Source organism: Heteronotia binoei, chromosome 12 (assembly GCF_032191835.1).
Source record: "Heteronotia binoei isolate CCM8104 ecotype False Entrance Well chromosome 12, APGP_CSIRO_Hbin_v1, whole genome shotgun sequence".
NCBI classification, from domain to species: Eukaryota; Metazoa; Chordata; class Lepidosauria; order Squamata; family Gekkonidae; genus Heteronotia; species Heteronotia binoei.
The window spans coordinates 70713488-70735670 of NC_083234.1; the positions used below are offsets into that span (position 1 = coordinate 70713488).

Here is a 22183-nt window from a genome sequence, read left to right on the forward strand (position 1 = left end):
TCTTTTCATTGTTTATGTATTTGTGTACATAAACAAATATATATATTTGTGTACATTCCAGCTAGCTTTTTAAGACAGAACCCCTGATAACATCAATAACAGTGAGCCATCTTATACACAATTTGATTATATTATAATGTTATATTGTTTTATTGGTTTTACTGTTTAAATTATTAATTATATTATATATTGTTTTATTGTATCATGGTTTTACCATGTCTTGTTAGCCGCCCTGAGCCTGCCTTGGCGGGGAGGGCGGGATATAAATAAAAGTTTATTATTATTTATTATTATTACATTTGAAAGAGAAAAGTTTATAAAATATTTAGCATCATTGTAAAGGTGACATTATCTCCGGGTCTTATAATTTTGCAAATACTCTAGAATTGGATACCAAATCACAAAAAAAACCCCATTATTTATATCTCCACTTTTTTTTGTTCAAATCCATAAATTTAGCTTCTGTCTGTCTGTGTATCTGTCTGTCTATCAATCACCTATCTTCCAGATCTTCGAGTGCCAAAGATTTAAAGAAGGAGCAGTTTCTGACTTCCATTTATGTGCTGTTGCTAGTTCTCTCATTATTAACAGGAGATATTTAAAGTCTTATCCTAAGGTTTAAAAGAACAAACTTTGATGTCAAACCATAGAATTTTTAGACACCACGACCAATGTTCCCTGTAAGCTGCAGAGTCTTGTGAGCAAAAATTCTACTTTGTGAGGCACTGGCGTTAAAGTTGTGAGCTGCTGCATCAATTAGTGTGCTCTGAGGCCATTTTTCCTGAGCGAAGACAAAAATGTATGAGGTGGAGGCTAAAAATCTGTGAGCTAGCTCACACCAACTCAGCTTAGAGGGAACACTGACCATAACCAAAAATGCAAATAGGTTCCCATTTGCATGCATTGCTTCCAACAAAGTAGCCTAATCGCAGCCCATGGCCCATGTTAAAATTCCAGCAGTTATATTCTGGTGTGCTCAGTGGGGGGGGGGAACAGGCATTAGATAAGATTCAGGTTCATTCATGCTCATTTATTTACATTTTTGCAAACGCTTTCTACCTTTGTGTTTCTTTTCCCAAGGTAGCTTTGTCACCCACTGACGGCACCCCCACTTCCCCCTTTAAGTGTTCTTTTTTTAAAGTTCAGTATTCACTTTTTGTTCTCCATTACAGCTCAACTCAATGCAAAGCACGTGCAAAGATACAGAAACGTAGACATTGTTTTAAAAGTTTCACATTTAAGATGACCCCCCTCCCCTGTTTGTTTTCCTCTTTTCCAGAATTGAGCAATAAAGGAATTCTTACCATGGAGAAAGGATTAACAGAAAAGTTACAGTCGTTACTTAAAAATTGTAACTGCCATTAAGATAGCCATCTCTTCACCCTCTCCTGTTTGTTATTTAGAGATAAGACAGATAAAACATCTCAAAGACCTTAAGTGTTTTGATCCACACAGGGCAGCTGCTCTAGCCCCCTGGTCATTTTCGTTGCTCTTGTCTACATTTTTTCAAGCTTTAAAATATCCTTTTTCAGGTCAGGTGACTAGAAACAGACGCAATATCCAAGCATAATGAAGATAATATGATAGCAGCAGTTTTATTCTCTATTCTTGATAATTATGACCACGGAATTTACTGTTTTAATGATTTTATTTATTATAAATTGTACTGTAGCGGGTCATTGACCCTGTTCTTATTGTGATCCACCCTAACCCCGCTTGTGGGGAGGGCGGAATAAAAGTCCAATGGATAAATTAATGAATGAATTTTCACAGCAGCTGCATACTGGATCGACATTTTCATCTAGCTATCCACTGCCACCCCAAGGTCCCTTTCTTGATTTGTCGTTGCCAGCTCAGATCCCATTAGCGTATATGTGAAGCAAATATGCATATTTGCCCCAATTTGCATTACTTTACACTTGCTCACATTGAATCTCATTTGCCATTTTAATACTTTTGAGGGTGTTGGCGTCTGGAAAAACTTTGCACGAAGGCTGATCTGGATATGTTATTTATTATAAGTATCCTTTAAATACTTGGCTATTCCAAAGATGTGTTGAACGCTATCTGTCTCAGATTTATTTACATAATTAGAGGTATCTGTGTAGCTCCTATGGTAATAAGAAATTTAATCCATTTTCCAAACTTTGCTTTGAAACTTAAATAATACAGATACAATAACATATTACAAAAGAGAAGTACAAAATCCATTTTCCAAAGCTGAATAAAACAACTCAAGAACAAGGAAGTATCCACTCTTGTCTTGTGGGTGACCATGGCCATTTTAACTCCCAGCTCAAGATGAGGCCCATCAATGACATTTTAAAAAGGACAATTTGGTTGGGAGGGGGGAATGTCATCCTCGTAAATCTAATCCAGAACCTGATGACAGAACAGGGGTGGCCAAACTGTGACTTGGGAACCACATGTGGCTCTTTCGCATATATTGTGTGGCTCTCAAAGCCCCCACAATCCAGTTGGCCAGTTTGGAGAAGGCTTTTCTCTCTTTAAATCACTTCTCCAAGCCAAGCCAGCTGGTGGCTTGGAGAATGCATTTAAAGTTAAAGTTGATTATTTCCACCTCTCCTTCCCCCATCTCTTTGCTTCCCTCCCTCCCTTCTTGTCTTGCTGCTCTCAAACATCTCACATTCATGTCCTGCGGCTCTCAAATATCTGATATGTATTCTGTGTGGCTCTTACATTAAGCAAGTTTGGTCACCCCTGTGCCAGAATAAGGCACTTTCACACCAGCTGATGTGCAGCTTTAGCGATCATTTGCAAGTGGATTCTGCCGTTTCACACAGAAAAATCCAGTTGCAAAGTGCATCAAAAGTGGATTGAAAGTGTATTGTAGTTAAAACACCAGACTGAGACGTCTCTATACAACATGGTGGTGGAAAGTGCTAGGTCACACTGACTTATGGCGACCTCATAGAGTTTTCAAGGCAAAAGTTGTTCAGCAGTGGTTTACTATTTCCTGCCTCCTCATTACTACCAATGTACTCCTTGGAGGTCTCCCATCCAAATACTAAAGAGGGCTGACCCTGCGTAGCTTCCGAGATCTGACAAGATTGGGTTACCCAGGTCTCTGACGAGCGTAGCTGGGGATGACACTATTACTTGTTTACTGGTATGATTAGCTTTGCTCATTAACAACTCATCATTTTGCAGATGTATTTGTATCCCTGTGATGTACTAATCCCATATTACAAATGTATTCATCACTGTTAATATCCATTGCATTTCTCAAACACTCAGTGCTTTCTGCGTAATGGGACATTCACAGTTTTCCAGGTGGCAAGGGAGGGTGGGGAGACAGCTCTAATGTGGTCTCTCCGGGCAACACTGATATCGACTAACTGCATTGGGAAGAGCTTGTGGAATGTGACTTAGATGGATGCAACACTGAAGCCTGAAAAAAGACTTTATAATAATCAAATGATTTTGGTGGGCTTGGGAAAAGGGGGAGCCGTTCTTTCAGGAGGTATAATTATTGGGGGACTGACCATTCACGTTAGTTTGGCAAGATATAGTCTTGCATTCGCATGCTGAAAACAGTTGTTCTCTGATCTATTAATAAAACTTCTTCTACATATACTCAAAGAGGCTTACGATAGTATCTAGGCAAAACCTTATAGCATATACAAGACAGATTTTGTGATTTTTGTTGTATATATTTACCTGTAGGTGTTTTGTGAGCGACCTGTAGCAGAAAGGCAGATTCTGAATATTTTAACAGACGCACGTAAAGCGGGCTGGCCCAAGGTGGATCAGTGCCTTTGGCAGAAATCCAAACTGTGGCTCTTATCCTGTCGCCTAAGGTGGGGCACCACCTCCCAGGGAGTTCTCTTGTGCAAGCTTTGTTGGAAACCTGTGATGGTGGGTGGGCTGTGCAGAAGGTCCCCGTGAATTGCTTTCATATTCCTAGCAAAGTGCTGAGAACTAGTTTGGAGGCTGCAGTTAGTGCAGAACACTGTGTCTGTTGAAGCAGTCAGACTGTCTACAGATCAACTCCCAAGCCCAGTTGAAGGTGTTGGTTTTGATCTTTGAAGCCCTGCATGGCTTGGGACTAGGTTAGCACCTGCTAGAATGGCCTTGGGTCAGCCATAGCTCTGGCAGAGGTTGTCCTTGAAAGGGCAGCTGCTGTGAGATCCCTCTCAGCCCCACCTACCTCACAGGGTGTCTGTTGTGGGGGGAGAAGATATAGGAGATTGTAAGCCTCTCTGATTCAGAGAGAAGGGCGGGGTATAAATCAGCTCTTCTTCTTTTTCTTCTTGTACTTCTTGTTCTGCTTCTTCCAGAAGGACTGTCTTCTCATATGTTCGTATCCAGGGAATTAAGATCACAAGGAGGGGCTCTCCTAACTGTCCCATCAATCAAAGAAAAAGACGACTGTAGATTTATACCCCGCCCTTCTCTCTGAATCAGAGCCTCAGAGCGGCTTACAGTCTCCTTTATCTTCTTCCCCCACAGTAGACACCCTAAGAGGTAGGTGGGGCTGAGAGAGCTCTCCCAGAAGCTGCCCTTTCAAGGACAACTCTGCAAGAGCTATGGCTGACCAAGGCCATTCCAGCAGCTGCAAGTGGAGGAGCAGGGAATCAAACCTGATTCTCCTAGATAAGAGTCTGCACACTTAACCACTACACCAAACGGGATCATTTGATGGGTACTCGAGAAAGGGCCTTCTCAGTGCAGCCCCATGATTACTGAAGAACTTCCCCAGGAAGTTCCTCCTGGCCCCTTCACCGATATTCTGTCCAGTCCACACACACACCCCGGCTGAGCGGAGCACTTCACAACCAGAGCTGCTAGAATCTTAGAATAGTCAACGGGCAGTGCAAGGACCCTGCATGGCTGCTGAGTGGGGTTTCCTGTGTTCATGAGCAGCTGGTCGGTCACACAGCTTAGAGCAGGGGGGACCAAACTGCGGCTCAGGAGCCACATGTGGCTCTTTCATGCACATTGTGTGGCTCTTGAAGCCATCATCACTTTAACGGACACTTTGGAGAAGGCTGTCTCTTTAAATTGCTTTTTCAAGCCAAGCCAGGCGGTGACTTGGAGAATACATTTAAAGTTAAAGTTGATTTCTTCCCACGTCTCCCTCCTTCCTTCCTCCCTCCCTCCATTTTCCTTCCTTCCTTCCTCCCTCCCTCCATTTTCCTTCCTTCCTTCCTTCCTTCCTTCCTTCCTTCCTTCCTTCCTTCCTTCCTTCCTTCCTTCCTTCCTTCCTTCCTTCCTTCCTTCCTTCCTTCCTTCCTTCCTTCCTTCCTTCCTTCCTTCCCGGTTCAGATGTTCATGTCTTGCAGCTCTCAGACATCTCACATTTATTCTATGTGGCTCTTTGTTAAGCCAGTTTGGCCAGAGGGAACGCTGCCCTTCATGCTTAACCTTTAGGAGGCGCCTAAGGATGCTTTTGTATATTACATTTGTATAAGTTTAGTAGTAGTACTGAATAGTGATTTTAATTTTAAAATGTATTTTATTTTGTGTCTGTCTATATTTTTAAGCCATCTTGAGCTCCATGAGAAAGAAAGCTGGCCAATATGTGTTTTGAATGAATAAGTGAATGAACTGTTGAAACCTCATTATGACTCATGCATTCTTCTACCAGGCCCGGGAATGATCATTTGTGGCTACCAGCATTCAAATCCTCTTCCCTCTCAGCCATAGCTAAGTGCCTTGGGTCAGCCTCCCTGGTTCTTCCTTTCTCTCCTTCTGTTTCCAAATGGTGCCTCTCCTCTCTCTTGCTAACTAACAATCCCCAGGCCATTCTCTTGTGCAAGTCCTCTTCGTCCTTTTAACACTTTTTTTTATGCTGCCTTTTAAAAACCAAAAAACAATGAGCCATGCATTTTCTCATCCAGTGCTTTTCTCCATGTTTGCGCAGGTAGATCGGGAGCGGCGCAGAGAAATTTCCTTACTAGATGACATTTCATCGCAATGTCCGATCGTTTGGGGCAAATAACCAAGGGAAAGGATGGGAAAAGCAAGTACTCGACTCTCAGCCTGTTTGATAAGTATAAAGGAAAGTCAGTAGAAGCTATCAGAACTACAGGTAAGGAGGGACTATGAACATGCGGGCAGGGGCGGTGAACATAAGAGAAGCCATGTTGGATCAGGCCAATGGCCCATCCAGTCCAACACTCTGTGTCACGCAGTGGCCAATGTGTGTGTGTGTGTGTATATATATATATATACACACACACACATACACACACACACACACACACACACTGTGGCTAATAGCCACTGATGGACCTCTGCTCCATATTTTTATCCAATCCCCTCTCAAAGTTGGCTATGCTTGTAGCTGCCACCACATCCTGTGGCATTAAATCCACATCTTAATCACCCTTTGGGTGAAGAAGTACTTCCTTTTATCCATTTTAACCTGACTGCTCAGCAATTTCATTGAATGCCCATGAGTTCTTGTATTGTGAGAAAGGGAGAAAAATACTCCTTTCTCTACTTTCTCCATCCCATGCATAATCTTATAAACCTCTATCATGTCACCCCGCAGTGGACGTTTCTCCAAGCTAAAGAGCCCCAAGCGTTTTAACCTTTCTTCATAGGGAAAGGGTGGGGGGAGCCTGGGGCTTTTGAAATCCATCAAGGAGATTTCAAAACATTCAGAGGAATGCGTGCAGAATGCTTAATAAGAACAGACATGTTGGTCAGTGGTAACACTTCACCCTACTTCTGGGAGCAGCAGGCCAAATACTTAGGAGGATCTGCTTAGCATGCAAGAGGTTTCCGGTTCAATCCCCAGCATCTCCAGTTAAAAGCAACAGGTAGCAGGTAATGCGAAAGACCTTCACCTGAGAGCTTGGAGAGCTGCTGCCAGCCTGAGTAGACAATACTGATCTTGGTGGACCAAGGGTGTGGTTCAGTAAAAGGCAGATTCACTTGTTCAGACTTGGGAGAAAGGTTTTAGCCCCCCTGCTGTTATGCTACTTGTTGTTATGGAGCATTTCATGCAAGGGCTCATTAAAAAACATTATCTTGCATCTGAAAGAGTGTACAATCAATAGGCCCAGTTCACACATGCAAGACACTGAGCTGGCAATGAAATGGGAGAGACCCAGGTTCAGTGGAGCCACACCTCTTCACATTGCAGTTGGTAAATTCCAGCTTTGAATGTTCCTTTGCAAAGCTCCATGCAAACAGAAAGCTAGCACAACCGAAAAGGTTCTACCATCCTCCTCTTTTTGCATGCTGTGCTTGTTCTCTTATTTGGAGGCAGCTTTTTACACCCTAAAATGTGATTTATTTACTTCATTTACAACCCCAACTTTCTCCGCAGTGAAGACCCAAGGTGGTTTGCGTAATTGTCATCGCCTCCATTTTATCCTTATAACTAGGGCTTTTTCTGTAGCAGGAGCTCCTTTGCATATTAGGCCACACACCCCTGATGTAGCCAATCCTCCAAGAGCTCACAGGGCTCTTAGTTACAGGGCCTACTGTAAACTCCAGGAGGACTGTTTACATCAGGGGTGTGTGGCCTAATATGCAAAGGAGTTCTTGCGACAAAAAAAGCCCTGCTTTATAACCATGTGAAAAAGTCTGACTGGCTCAAGGTCGCCTGGTGATTTTGCAAGATTCAAACCTGGTCCTCTTGGATCCTAGTTGGCCACTAGGCTCTCTGGACCTGCCACCTGATATAGTGCAGTCCGTTCTATGGCTTCACCAACCACCTCATTCCCATCTCTCTCTCCTGCCCCGAGAACTAGACCGGAGGACTTGATTGCTTCATTCTCACTGTGGCAGGGAGAGAGATCAAACTGATCGCAGAGGAAAGCACGAAGATTCACAGACCAAGGAGCTGGCAGGATCCCTCACAAATCTGCGATGATGATGATATTGGATTTATGTCTTGCCCTCCTTGAGCGGCTCACAATCTCTTTATATTTTATTGAATTTTTTTTAAAAAATACAAGTTAATAAAAGTATTAATATTCATATACAATTAATTAAACTTATGGAATCAGGTTGTAAACAAGCACAAATACTTACATGCATACAATAAAATATCAAGTAAGGATTTTAAGTTATAAAGATGTATCTAGATATGTAGATCATTTTCTATCCAAGGAGAGAGGTCAAGATGAAAACAAAATTAAGATTAAGACAATAATTCCTGTATCAAAACACAGTTAATCTAATTGAACCCATATGATCATTAAACTATTAATTATGCTTTGCTATGAATTCTTAATTGCCTAAATATTCTCTATGCAAACTATTACAGGTTTTTCCAAAATTTACTGTTTGGTAATTATAATTAGACATTGGATTTATATCCTGTCCTCCACTCTGAATCTCAAAGTGGCTCACAATCTCCTTTATCTTCTTCCCCACAACAGACACCTTGTGAGGTGGGTGGGGCTGAGAGGACTCTTACAGCAGCTGCCCTTTTAAGGACAACCTCTGCCAGAGCTATGGCTGACCCAAGGTCATTCCAGCAGGTGCAAGTGGAGGCATGGGGAATCAAACCCGGTTCTCCCAGATAAGAGAGCCATGGCTAACCCAAGGCCATTCCGGCAGGTGCAAGTGAAGGAGTGGGGAATCAAACCCCGTTCTCCCAGATAAGAATCCGCACACTTAACCACCACACCAAACTGGCTCTCAGTGCTCAGCAATCTTTGGTGAGATGGATATTTTCTTGCAGAAATAATCACATATCCTGTGTACAGATGAAGCTGCCTTATACTCAGTCAGACTCTTGGTCCATCAAGGCCTAGTCAGACTGGCAGCAGCTTTCCAGGGTCTCAGCCAGGGGTCTGTCGCATCACCTCCTACCTGGTCCTGTTAACTGGGAATTCAGTCTGGGACCTTCTGCATGCCAAGGAGATGCTCTGCCAATGAGCCGCAGACCCACCCCAATCTGCTAGCTTGTTACTTGCGGAGAGTTCTTAATGTGGGTGGGAAAGTTCAGCGGAAGTGATCTTGCATCTGCAGCCTGGTGCAGTCCACTCCACCACTACTGAGTTCTGTGACCTAATTCTGCTGCATGTGTAAGGCCCAAGGCACGTTTGTCAAAGATGGCAGGATTTGAACCCGGAGCCCTTATTCACTGCACCACCTGCAAAAACTGGTTAGAATTGGGCTCTGCACCATGGTCGGCAAAACCTAAGGGAGGTCATCCGATTAAAGAAATCTCGTATTGCGTTTGGCTTCGGTGTAAATTTTCATTGAGTTTATGTGTGAGTGTAGTCAGTTAGAATCATAGAATCATAGAGTTGGAAGGGATCTCCAGGGTCATCTAGTCCAACCCCCTGCACAATGCAGGAGACTCACAAATACCTGCCCCTAAATTCACAGGATCTTCATTGCTGCCAGATGGCCATCTAGCCTCTGTTTAAAAACCTCCAAGAAAGGAGAGTCCACCACCTCCCGAGGAAGCCTGTTCCACTGAGGAAGTGCTCTAACGGTCAGGAAGTTCTTCCTAATGTTGAGCTGGAAACTCTTTTGATTTCAACCCATTGGTTCTGGTCCCACCTTCCGGGCCACAGAAAACAATTCCACACCATCCTCTATATGACAGCCCTTCTGAATCAAAAAGACGCTTTTAAATGGTGATTGGGGGGATTATAACAGGAATCATCTTAGAAGAGGCATTCTTTCTTGAGAGGAAAGCAAAATGCTTCTTCTGAAAAGGTGCTTTGTAATTGTGTTTGTCAATAATTAAGGGTTGGAACACTTTCCCTATGAAGAAAGGTTAAAATGCTTGGGGCTCTTTAGCTTGGAGAGGTGATGTGATAGGGGTTTACAAGTCTATGCATGGGATAGAGAAGGTAGAGAAAGAAGCACCTTTCTCCCTTTCTCACAATACAAGAACTCGTAGGCACTCCATGAAATTGCTGAGCAGTCAGGTTAGAATAAAAGGAAGTACTTCTTTACCCAAAGGGTGATTAACATGTGGAATTCACTGCCACGGGAGGAGGAGGTGGCGGCTACAAGCATATACATCTTCAAGAGGGAATTGGATAAGCATATGGAGCAGACGTCCATCAGTGGCTATTAGCCACAGGGTATAGATGGAACTCTCTGTCTGGGGCAAGTGATGCTCTGTATTCTTGGTGTTTGGGAGGGGCAACAGTGGGAGGACTTCTAGTGTCCTGGCCCCACTGATTGACCTCCTGATGTCACCTGTGTTTTTGGCCACTGTGTGACACAGAGTGTTGGAATGGATGGGCCATTGGCCTGATCCAACATGGCTTCTCTTAAGTTCTTATGTTCTTATCTGTGGCCTGATTTAACCGAGGACATCTTTTTAATTGATTAGAAATTGTGGAACTAGTATTTCTCCCTCTTTAAAAGAGAAACACAGGAATTTGAAGGTTTCTTGGCAAGCTTTCTTGTGACAGAACTTTTTATGTGGGTCACGCTGGTTTGGGAAAGGCCGCTCACGCACGCTCACAGGAATTTTGAGCATCTTAGAAAGTGTTATTGGCGATAGCCATGTTTCAGACCTGAATGATATTACGTTCAGAACAGAAATTCCTAAATTGTGCAGTATCAAAGAATTGTGCGTGTGCTGTGAGAAATGAACAGAACAAGCAAGCATTTAAGTGAACCCAAAGGATCCACACACAACAGAGACTGTCTACCTTCTACTGCTCTGCAGGACTTTTGTGTTTTTGTATTGTTTCTTTCCTGAAAATTAAAAAAAAAAAAGGCAGGGGATAACTTAACTCAAATGGTATTGAATTAAGAACCTAAAAAGCCAGTTTGGTGTAGTGGTTAAGTGCACCGACTCTTATCTGGGAGAACCGGGTTTGAATCCCCACTCCTCCACTTGCACCTGCTGAGATGGCCTTGAGTCAGCCGTAGCTGTCGCAGAGCTGTCCTTAAAAGGGCAGCTGCTGTAAGAGCTCTCTCAGCCCCACCCACCTCACAGGGTGTTTGTTGTGGGTGGGGAGGTAGAGGAGATTGTGACCGCTCTGAGACTCTGATATTCAGAGTATAGGACAGGATATAAATCCAAAATCATCTTCTTAAAGGGTTAACTTTTTAACCTGATTGTATAGGCCCAGTAATACTGTTGGTCAAATTAAAAACATTAAGTATTGACAGATATTTAAAATGAGAGCTTACTGGGGGGAAAGCGTAGATGACCGGGGAAGGCAATGGCAAACCACCCCATAAAAAGTCTGCCGTGAAAACATCGTGATGCGACGTCACCCCAGAGTCAGAAACAACTGGGGCTTGCACAGGGGACTACCTTTATCTTTTGCCTTTTTAGGTTTTAAAAAGGATATCGGCCCTGGTGATAGTCTCAATTAAGCCAACTTGTATGGTGACAATCAAAAATAACCATTATTGCCCTGACCTGGATAGCACAGGCAAACCCGATCTCATCAGATCTTGGAAACTTAAGCAGGGCCGATCCTGGCAAGTACTTGGATAGGAGACCTTGGAATACCGGCAGTTGGGAGGGCAGGGGCAGGCTTTATTCATCCACCTCTCTGAATATCCTCCAGGCCCCCAGTAGGAGTCAGTCACCAGAGGTTGTCATAAGTTCCAAGTGTGTGCACACACACAAAATACAACCTCCCCCTCCAAAAAAACCCCCCATTATAGACTCTGATCATTAGCATTTTGGCCCATCCCCGCCCCCCCCCCCCCGGTCATCTCTGATTTGGAGGAGGAAAGATAATTCTGATACATCTTTGCATGTTAAATTTGATGCTGTAACCATTCTCCATGCAGTACTGCTTGCCCTTAGGAATCATCTTGTGTCTCTTCATGAGTCCCTGCTCTGAGAACACTTGCAAATGGGAGGTGCACTCATAGCAGGGGCATAAAACATGGTGGTTTTCTCTGAGGGTGGATAATTTTGATTTTAGATATTGGAGTAAAACTTGGAGGCACATTTTAGTCTTTTACTGGAACATTTATTTTGTGATTTAAGCTTAACCCACAGTTTTAGAAGCATTGATTTAGGAGGTCTGGAAAAGCTGTAAATAAGATTAAAGGGAAGCTAGGAATTCGAGTTAGGCATTAGCATTTGAGTCTGAAAGATTAATGGGAATTGCAAACCTGGAAGAGAGAGCATTGGAGCTATGAGCTTGCAAATGAGCCTCAGTGTTACCAGCTGCTAAGTTAAAAAATGGTCTGTGGCGGAACAGAAGACAAGCAAGTTATGTTTTCAGAGCTGAATGTCAGCAAAAGAACGCACAGATGGAAGCTTCGCATTAGAGTTGCAAAACGGATTGTGATTGATTGCAATCAGAGATTTCAGTGTTCAGCTATAAAAGGTGATATAGAGGGGCTGACGCTCCATAGGTAGAGGATCTGCTTTGCATTTGGAAGGTCCTGTGTTCAGTTCCAGTGTATTGCAGAAGTTGGAGCGCTGGACTGGGATCTGGGAGACCTAGGTTCGAATCCCACTCCACTGTGAAAGCTTGATGGGCCAGTCACACACACTCAACCTAACCTACCTCACAGGATAGTTGTGAGGATAAAACGACGGAGAGCAGGTATTTTATGCTGTTTTGGACCCCCATTGGGGAAATGCAGAGTATTTTATTTTAAAAAAAAATTGCTGGCATCGCCTATTAAACGGCTGTCAGGATGCAGGGCTGGGAAAGACGGAAACCTTCAGCTGACTTAGGCTATTCTTGGATTGTTTGGCCAGTAGGCTGAGGCAGGATGAGGCAGCTTCATCTGTTCACTGAAGATATGGAAATCAGAGCCATCAGTCAATTAAAAAAATGTTCTGTAGTAAATATGTGGCTTTTAAGAACATCAGAAGAGCCCTGCTGGATCAGACCAGTGGTCCATCTAGTCCAGGATTCTGTCTCACAAAGTGTCCAGCCAGTTCCTCTGAAGGGCCAAAAACAGGGCAGAGAGGCCGAGACCTTCATAAGAACATCAGAAGAGCCCTACTGGATCAGACCAGTGGTCCATCTAGTCCAGCATCTTGTCTCCACATGGTGGTCAACCAGTTCCTCTGGAGGACCAACATCTTAAGCACATGTACTAGGGCGGATTCTGTTTAAAATCAGTAAAGCATGTTTCTGAGTACTGTGAGCAAGAGACCCCTAATTTCAGTTATATACGGACGTCATAATCACCCGTTTGGTTGTCAGGGAGCCTGGAGATTCAACTCACACACATCTGCTGTGAAACGTGGGTTTTATCTACCGTTTTATAAGAGACTTATGTGAATACTAACAGCTTCATCATTACAACAGCACTCTATATCTCTAGAAGAGTGCTAGCCAGAAGTACAGATGGGTTTCCAGCTGCTCCGTGCGTGCACCATCTCAGCCGTTGCACTGAAAGAAGTCGCGTTGCCAGGAAATGTCCGGACAAGCGGTTTCCAGCCTTGACCATGAAAGCCGTGTTGGTAGGCTAACACCAGCAGCGACCATCTTCTTGCAGTGCCAGACTCCATGACAGAGAAGCGAGAGGCTCACGTACTCAACAGCTGTTACATCTACATAAGGCAATCAAGCTCAGCTTAGGCGTGGACCCTGCCAGACTGCCCAAGTCTTTGTCAAACGGAACTTTAGACAATGGACGGTGCTAGCCGGAAGAGCAGAAGAGGAAGACCAGCTTCACCTAGAGCCAGAGTTCTTTGTCTAAATCGGGCGTCACCTTAGGTACCAATTTGGCTCTCTATTGTCACCGTTAGATAAGTTTGGATAGCTTGTTTAATCACCTCCACCCTTACCTCCACCCATGCCATGCCCTAACTATCATTCTGGAGCCTCCCCTTTTCCTGAGGTAACACACCATGTGACACTGCATCATGCCCCATCTGACCCAGCTTCATCATCCTTTTGCCCCCCTACCCCCTAAGGGCTTAAGGAAGATCTTATAAGCTCTGACCCTACATCCCACACATGTGCACCTGACAGTACCACATACTCCACTGTTAGATACGCCCCCGATACCTGATCAGTTGAGGGTCCGTCCCCCATCTCCTTTTTCATCACCATTGGAGCCTTCCACGAAGGCTATAATAGGTAATTATTACCCTGTTTGTCAACCCTTGAGTTTACCTCTGTCTATTTCAATCCTATCTTTATTAGTACTGTCGTGTGATTTTATACCCTTGTATGTTTGCCTCCGTTTTATAATAAAACCCCTTAATTATTAGACCATATTGCCTCATTATTGGGTAACTTCCAAATCAGATGCCTTCTGTATAAACAGGTTTTTAGATCTCGCTGAAAGGCTGATTGCTCTCCACTCTAAATTCCCCCAAGCCCTGTTTTTAGGGCAGTTTGCCTACAAGTACAGTCCCCTCAGGATCATTGTTTTCCCCAACCTTAACTCATCAGTTGCCAATGTGCAATTTTCAGTGTATTTTTTGTTCTTCTTTGCCATTAAGGTGCCAAGACCAAAATGTATTGGTTGACTTACTGTATCCCCCCTCCCCCCCCGTTTGTCAGGTCCCTATGTGACACTCAGCTAGGGGAAATAGCTGGAGATTTTGTCAGTGGAGCCTGAGGAGGGCAGGGGAGAGGGGTTCCATAGAGTCCCCCCTCCCAAGCAGCCATTTTGTCCATAGGAACTGATCTCTGTCATCTGGAATCAGTTGTAATTCCGGATCTCCAGCACCAACCTGGAGGTTGGTAGCCCCTATGCTCAGACCTTAAAACAATTCAAATATAATTTAAGTCCCTGGTGAAGATGGTCCTCAGAGTGGGTTGGGGCCCAAGGCAGTGAAGCCGCAGACCTGGCCGTGGAAGCGTCTCCTTCCGGCCTCAGCCATTCCCTCAGCTGGATCCATTTTTCCAGGTCTCTTCAGGAGCGGGTGGGCCAATCAGAAAGTGAGGAGCTCATTTGAAGTGCCTCCCCAGGAGGGATTTAACCAATCAGCTTTCCCCCTTAGGATTCCACATGGCCTGAAATATGGTAGTATAGTATTCCCAAACAAGGCGAGGTACAAAGAAGAAGGAATAGGCATCAGGCAGGGGAAATTATTTCCTGACTTAATTCATTCATCCCCCTGCCTATCTTCCCACTGGAGTCCCAGGACAGCTTGCCTCATTCTCCTCTCCTTCATTTTATCCTCACAACAGCCCTGGGAGGTAGGTTAGGCTGAGAAAGTGCGACTGGCCCTCAGGGTCACCCAGCAAGCTTCCATGGCACAAGTCAGGATGCCAACCTGGGACTTCCAGTTCCTAGTCTAGGCAGACTTAACCACTTCACACATTGGCTATCTGATCTTGCAGTGGGTCAGCAGTGCACAAAGACAAATGGCCAACCTCACACCCCAATTCTGGGGTGCTGAACGGAGTTTCCTACATACTCAGTTTGGTGTGGTGGTTAAGCGCGCAGACTCTTACTTGGGAGAACTGTTTGGCTCCTCCACATGCAGCTGCTGGATGTGACCGTGGGTCAGTCGTAACTCTCTGAGAGCTGTTCTGCTTAAAAGCAGTTCTTTGAGAGCTCTCACAGGGTGTCTGTTGTGGGGAAGGGAAGGAAAGGAGATTGGAAGCCGCTCTGAGATTCCAAGCGAAGGACGGTGGTATAAACCCAATCTCCCCCTCCTTCCCCGCCCCTCCTGTTTCTTTGCTAACACATAGGGTTCCCATCCATAAGACCTACTTGAAGGCTTTGGAGATGTCTAGGGTGGTCAGATGAGCTACAGGTCGGCCATGTTGTGTCTCATAAGTGAAAACTGTACAAAACTATTGGCTGTTGGTTCAGGTTCAGTAGGGTCATCAAGGGGCCAGAGAATGCAGTGATTCTGATAAAACCCAGTTGTCAAGTCCCTTATTTACTGGGCAGGCCTGATGTATGTCTTGCATGGAATGTGTGTCTAGATTATAGCCGCAGGAAATTAACACCTTCTTTGAGTTGGAAAATGTTCACTTCGAGGCCAGTAACTCTCACCTTAGAATGCCGTTTTCTGTAGCCATGCCCCGAAAGGATTGTTGATGTAACATTTAACCTTTGTAATATTAAATGCCTGCCTTTGTCGTTTGAAATGCCTGCACACTCTAAATTGAGTGCGCTGTTAACTGTCAGGAACTGCCTGTATAATCTTTGTCCTGTTCAAACTGGGTCAGTTCCTTCACTGACCCAGTGCCTGAAGTATACCATGCTGCCTTCTATTAAAATGCTTATTTGAAAATACAAAGAGCTTCTTTATTGAAGGACTTGGGGACTTGACCACGAGTAGGGTTTGCTTCTGAATAAGCACAGGCAGACGTGAGGTTCGTTTCTTGCTGTATCCCTCCAATTGTGGAATTCATTCTTGCTGCAGAGTCCCCAAAGCCTGGTGCCGGGTGTCTTTAAGGCAGAAAAAACGTCGGGACATTTCACTGCATTTGACCGAGTGATGGTGTGTTAGTTTGTCGGTTCCCAAGTGCTTGGGACGAGATGAGTGACCCCTTCATTTTCTGAGAACCACAACTCTGGGCAGACTTTTCTGTGTTTGGGAACAGTGTAGATCAGTGGCTCCCAACCTTTTCGCACCAAGGACCAGTTTCGTGGAAGACAATTTTTCCATGGACCGATGTGTTTTTATTGGGGGGGTGCTGGGATTTTTTGCCACCCCAGGCTGCCCCCCCTGCCCACTTCCCATCCCTGCCCATGGGGGTATTTAAATGAGGGGTAGGTGAAGGTTGCTGTCATGCTGGGCCTTCCGCCCCCCCAGGACCTGGGGTGGATGAAAGAGTTGGTGCTTCAGAGCGAGGCTGCCTCCACTTTCAGTGAAAGGGGTGGCGGGGCTGCTCTGCCTTTCTCTGCAGGAGAGCCAGTTTGGTGTAGTGGTTAAGTGTGCAGACTCTTATCTGGGAGAACCGGGTTTGGTTAAGTGTGCAGACCCTTATCTGGGAGAACCGGGTTTGATTCCCCACTCCTCCACTTGCACCTGCTGGAATGGCCTTGGGTCAGCCATAGCTCTGGCAGAGGTTGTCCTTGAAAGAGCAGCTGCTGTGAGAGCCCTCTCCAGCCCCACCCACCTCACAGGGTGTCTGTTGTGGGGGAGGAAGGTAAAGGAGATTGTGAGCGGCTCTGAGACTCTTCAGAGTGGAGGGCAGGATATAAATCCAATATCATCTTCTTCTTCTGCAGCCCGTTTGCTAACAGGCCACGGACCAGAACCAGTCCACGGCCCGGGGGGTTGGGGACCCCTGGTGTAGACAAAACCCTTCAGGATCTTCATCACTACTTGGAGGCTTGATTCTCTCGAGCACGAATGGGGAACCTGTGCCGGGCTGCACCATCTTCGGCTGCTTGTGGGGCTGGTGGACTGGATGCTGCTCCAAGGGAGGGGCCGTGGCTCAGCGGTAGAGAATTTGCTTGGCAAGTCAAAGGCTGCAGGTTCAATCCTGTGCAGGTTCAATCAGTTGGCATCTGGAATTAAAAGGATTAGGCACGAGGTGATGTGAAAGATGAGACCCTGGAGAACCTCTGCCAGTCTGAGTAGACAACCCAGACTGTGATGAACCAGGGTCTGATGCACTTTCAGGCAGCTTTGTGTGTTCGCACAAGAACATTCCTTGGTTGTGGAAACAAGCAGGTAGGGGAGAAAGGTTGTCACCAAACCTCCTCCTTGACATGCTGCTGTTCTGTGGGCAGGGTTTTCCTTTTATTGGATCTGATTACATGGGTGTCCACCTGGCAGCCAGAAACGGTACAGTCCAGATGCATAACAGAACAGCTGCGTCTCATGGCACTTTAAAGACCAACAAACTGGAATGGTGTGTTTTGGGGGTGGGGTAGGGGGAATGGTACATAGAGAGGAAGGTTCAAAACAAAGGAGCCCCCTGGCGCCGAGTGATAAGCTGCAGTACGGTAGTCCAAGCTCTGCTCACGACCTGAATTCGATCCTGGTGGAAGCTGGGTTCAGGTAGCCAGCTCAAGGTTGACTCAGCCTTCCATCTTCCCGAGGTTGTTAAAGTGAGCACCCAGCTTGCTGGGGGGAAAGTATAGATGACTGGGGAAGGCAATGGAAAGAAGTCTGCCGTGAAAACGTCATGATGCGATGTCACCCCAGAGTCAGAAACGACTGGTGCTTGTACAGGGGACTACCTTTACCTTTTTAGGGGGAATGGTACAAAGAGAGGAAGGTTAGAAGAAGAAGAAGATGATGATGAAGAAGATGATGATGATGATATTGGATTTATATCCTGCCCTCCACTCCGAAGAGTCTCAGTGCGGCTCACAATCTCCTTTCCCTTCCTCCCCCACAACAGACACCCTGTGAGCTGGGTGGGGCTGGAGAGGGCTCTCACAGCAGCTGCCCTTTCAAGGACAACCTCTGCCAGAGCTCTGGCTGACCCAAGGCCATTCCAGCAGGTGCAAGTGGAGGAGTGGGGAATCCGCACACTTCACCACTACACCAAACTGGCTCTCCAAAAGCCCAGTGCAGAAAGGTAATCATGGCACTCACTGTCAAAACATAGAAACTAGTACAAGAGGAAGTGAGCTGGAAAGGTGGCGTTTATATATTTAAATGAATAAGCAGATACAACAGGAAGTTACATAAATACAGCTGAAGTAATGTATGCATGGAATAGGCAGTTCAAAATATGAGAGCTCCTATCATGGGAAGAAGTTATTTACTTTATTTATATGTTGCTTTTTGCCCCATTGGAGACTCCCAAGTGGCTTGCAACATTCTCCTCCACGTTATCCTCACAACAGCCCTGTGAAGGCAGATTAGGTGGTGAGTAGTGTTGCCAGATCTCCACGACACACTGGCCGGGGGTAGGAGGGAGCTGTCCTCAAGTGAGGCAGGGCTCTGCCCCTAAACAGCGAAGATCTTCTTCGTGGTCTCTGTGCATCACACTTGTGGGATACTGCGCCTGCACCGGTCCCCGATCGGTATCTGTAAAAAGCCCGGGATTTTTCCGCGGTTGGTGCCAATGGGCATGCGCAGGCGTCCCATCGTGCATGCTCACCGGCGCCATCGCGGCAATCCCGCCGGTTCCTTTCTGACTGCTGCGCGGAGAGGTTGCGTTCTCATGTTCCCTATCTAACTATTTAACTATCTAACTATTTAACTAACTACTACACTAACAAAAACAACAAACAGGCTATATACAGAAGGAAAAAGGCAAAGGCCAAGAGCTCACCGACCGGGAACACGAGAACGCAACCTCTCCGCGCAGCGGTCAGAAAGGAACCGGCGGGATTGCGGCGATGGCGCCGGTGAGCATGCGCGATGGGACGCCTGCGCATGCCCATTGGCGCCGACCGCGGAAAAATCCCGGGCTTTTTACAGATACCGATCGGGGACCGGCGCAGGCGCAGTATCCCACAAGTGTGAATGCACAGATGACCACTCGAAGATCTACAGTTACAGGTAAGCAACCTGTCTTTACTTGATGATGGCTCTGGTTCGTGGACAAAACTCTATGGTAGAATAGCTCCCAAACCATAGAGTTCTCCTCAAAAAAAACCAAAGCGTTGCTGAGTGATGTCCCCAACATGGCATCACTTCTGCATGATGTCGTTGCATTGGGGATGTCACCATGCTGCTTGAGGACAGGGTTTTCCCAGCTGGCTGGCGGTGGGCAGAACGGGAACCCTAGCTGCGAGTGTTTCATCAGCCCAGGGTCACCCACAAGCTTCTGGGGCACAAGTGTGGATTTGAACCATTACGCCACACTGGCTCTCAAGTCCCTGTTAAGGCCTGGCTGGGCCTGGAAGTTCTTTTACGTTTTGACTGACAAGAGCTGGAAGCGTCTCTTGCCCACCCTGAGTGAACTGAGTACGCTTTGGATCGGATCTTGCTTTAAACGGGCCGTTCTTTGTAGCATTCGGCAGGCTGCCCCTTTTGACGTGCATATAAATGGGGCCTGGATTTCCACACGTATGCTGATTTGACCAAAAATTTAGGCTGAAATAAAGCGGTAACACTGGTCGAGAAGGTAAAGATCTTGAAGGACATTGCTCTTCCCCCCCAGTCTTGATGGTGTTCAGCTGACTGACTCAGGGTCTAGCATTATTTCCTGGAGAAGCAAGTTAACGTAGCTGTCAAAAATGCTTTCTTCCAACTCAGCCTAGCCCATAAGATGGCCCCCTACCTTGATACAGTTGATTGGGCCACCTGAATGTCCACTTCAGTAACATAGTGACTAGACTACTGTAATGCACTGTACATTGTTCTACTCTCAAATGCCATAGCTCTATTGGCTGCTTGTCAGTTACCAGGCTCAATAAGGTATTGACTATCACCTGCAAAGACCTTGGTGCCTCATAGCTGTGGGGCTGTCTCTCCCACTGTGTTCCACCATGACATCTGAGCAGGGCCTTCTCTGTTGTGGCCCCTGCGTTGTGCAATGGCCTCCCTGAGGAGGGGAGGAAGGCTCCCACTCTCCTGGCTTTGTGCTGACAATGCAAAACAGTTATTTAAGAGAGCTTCTTGCCACAGTTAATAGGAGTGCGCAGTGCAAAATGGTTCACAGAGTTGCTTGGTTAAACAACAAGGGTCTGTGGTCTGTGCTACTGTGTACAGCTTGCTGGAAGCAGGATCCACAGTGTAATCTTTGCATCATTTAATATAGTGTGTTAACACATAAGTTTTGACTCAGTTATTTTTTCAGATTTCTGATTGGTTCCATATTTCTACAATCTTAATCCTATTGCATTGGTTATTGTTAATATTCAAAATATTTATGTTACTCCCAGTGTTATCCAGTTTTCCAGGTAGAACGAATCAGTTTTATATTTCTCTTCTCCTTGGAGATAGTTGCAAACCCCGCCCCCCCCCCCCCTTAAAATAGCCAGATTTTGTTCTCAGGCATGTTCAGATAAACAGAAGCGTACAACCCAAGCTTAATATTTTAACCCAGTATTGCATTTTATGTTTAATCTATCTGGAATATTTAAGATATGGAATCAATGTGTCAACATTTGCTTATTTTATTTATTTATTTTATTTCTGTTAACTTGTGTCCCGCTCCTCCTGCAAACGGCTTCCTCCTTTGAGTCTGAATTCTGATCTTGGAACGTGATAAACTTGGCCTGTTAATTATATTGACTCTCTGTAATCTGCCTTGAGTCCAAAGGAGAAACGCAGACTGTGAATGACATAAACAAATAGTCTGCACGGTGCCATGGCACTCTAGTTTTATTTTGCTGCGACAGACTGTCCCATAGTGAGTTCAGACATACGATTCCCTCCTACTCTGGGGCATGGACATGTTTGGAGAATTGGCTTTGAGCAGGCCTCGTTTTGGGCAGGAGCTCATAGGAGCAGAGCTCCGGAACCTCTAAATTTTATTGTGCTCTTACTTTCTTAAGCACCCCCTCCCCCAATACTTGCATCTGGGCACTATTGCTCAAAACCCCTGTGAGAATTTTGCTGAACTCTTAAGATTTGACAAACTTTCTAATATTTCCCCCCCCCCCCCCCACGAAAAGTGGGAAAATAACCAAAACCTATAAAGCAGACAGATGGAAATCTTCATCATGCCCCTGTGGCCACATAGGAGAAAGTAATTTAAAAACTATGATAGGAGAAGAAGAAGATAGTGGATTTATATCCCGCCCTCCACTCCAAGGAGTCTCAGAGCGGCTCACAATCTCCTTTCCCTTCCTCCCCCACAGCAGACACCCTGTGAGGTAGATGAAGATATTGGATTTATATCCCGCCCTCCATTCCGAAGAGTCTCAGAGCGGCTCACAATATCCTTTCCCTTCCTTCCCCACCACAGACACCCTGTGAGGTAGATGAAGATATTGGATTTATATCCCGCCCGCCACTCTGAAGAGTCTCAGAGCGGCTCACAATCTCCTTTACCTTCCTCCCCCACAACAGACACCCTGTGAGGTAGATGAAGAAATTGGATTTATATCCCGCCCTCCACTCCGAAGAGTCTCAGAGCGGCTCACAATATCCTTTCCCTTCCTCTCCCACAACAGACACCCTGTGAGGTAGATGAAGATATTGGATTTATATCCCGCCCTCCACTCCAAAGAGTCTCAGAGCGGCTCACAATCTCTTTTACCTTCCTCCCCCACAACAGACACCCTGTGAGGTGGGTGGGGCTGGAGAGGGCTCTCACAGCAGCTGCCCTATCAAGGACAATCTCTGCCTGGGCTATGGCTGACCCAAGGCCATTCCAGCAGGTGCAAGTGGAGGAGTGGGGAATCAAATCCGGTTCTCCCAGATAAGAGTCCGCACACTTAACCACTACACTTAACCAGGAGTAAGATTTTATTATGACAATTATAATTCAAGAGATGCTGAGCTGATATAAGTTAG

At 45.6% G+C, this 22183-nt stretch overlaps 1 protein-coding gene across 1 annotated transcript in view; it reads left to right on the top strand.

Annotated features, from left to right (window-relative positions):
* PRRC2B (proline rich coiled-coil 2B) overlaps positions 1-22183 on the top strand; it is a 138680-nt gene that overhangs the window by 42712 nt on the left and 73785 nt on the right. The window contains exon 2 of the mRNA XM_060250715.1: positions 5888-6055. Within this exon, the coding sequence (XP_060106698.1) occupies positions 5941-6055 (115 nt within the window). The 5' untranslated portion in view covers positions 5888-5940. The remainder of the gene's footprint in view (positions 1-5887; positions 6056-22183) is intronic.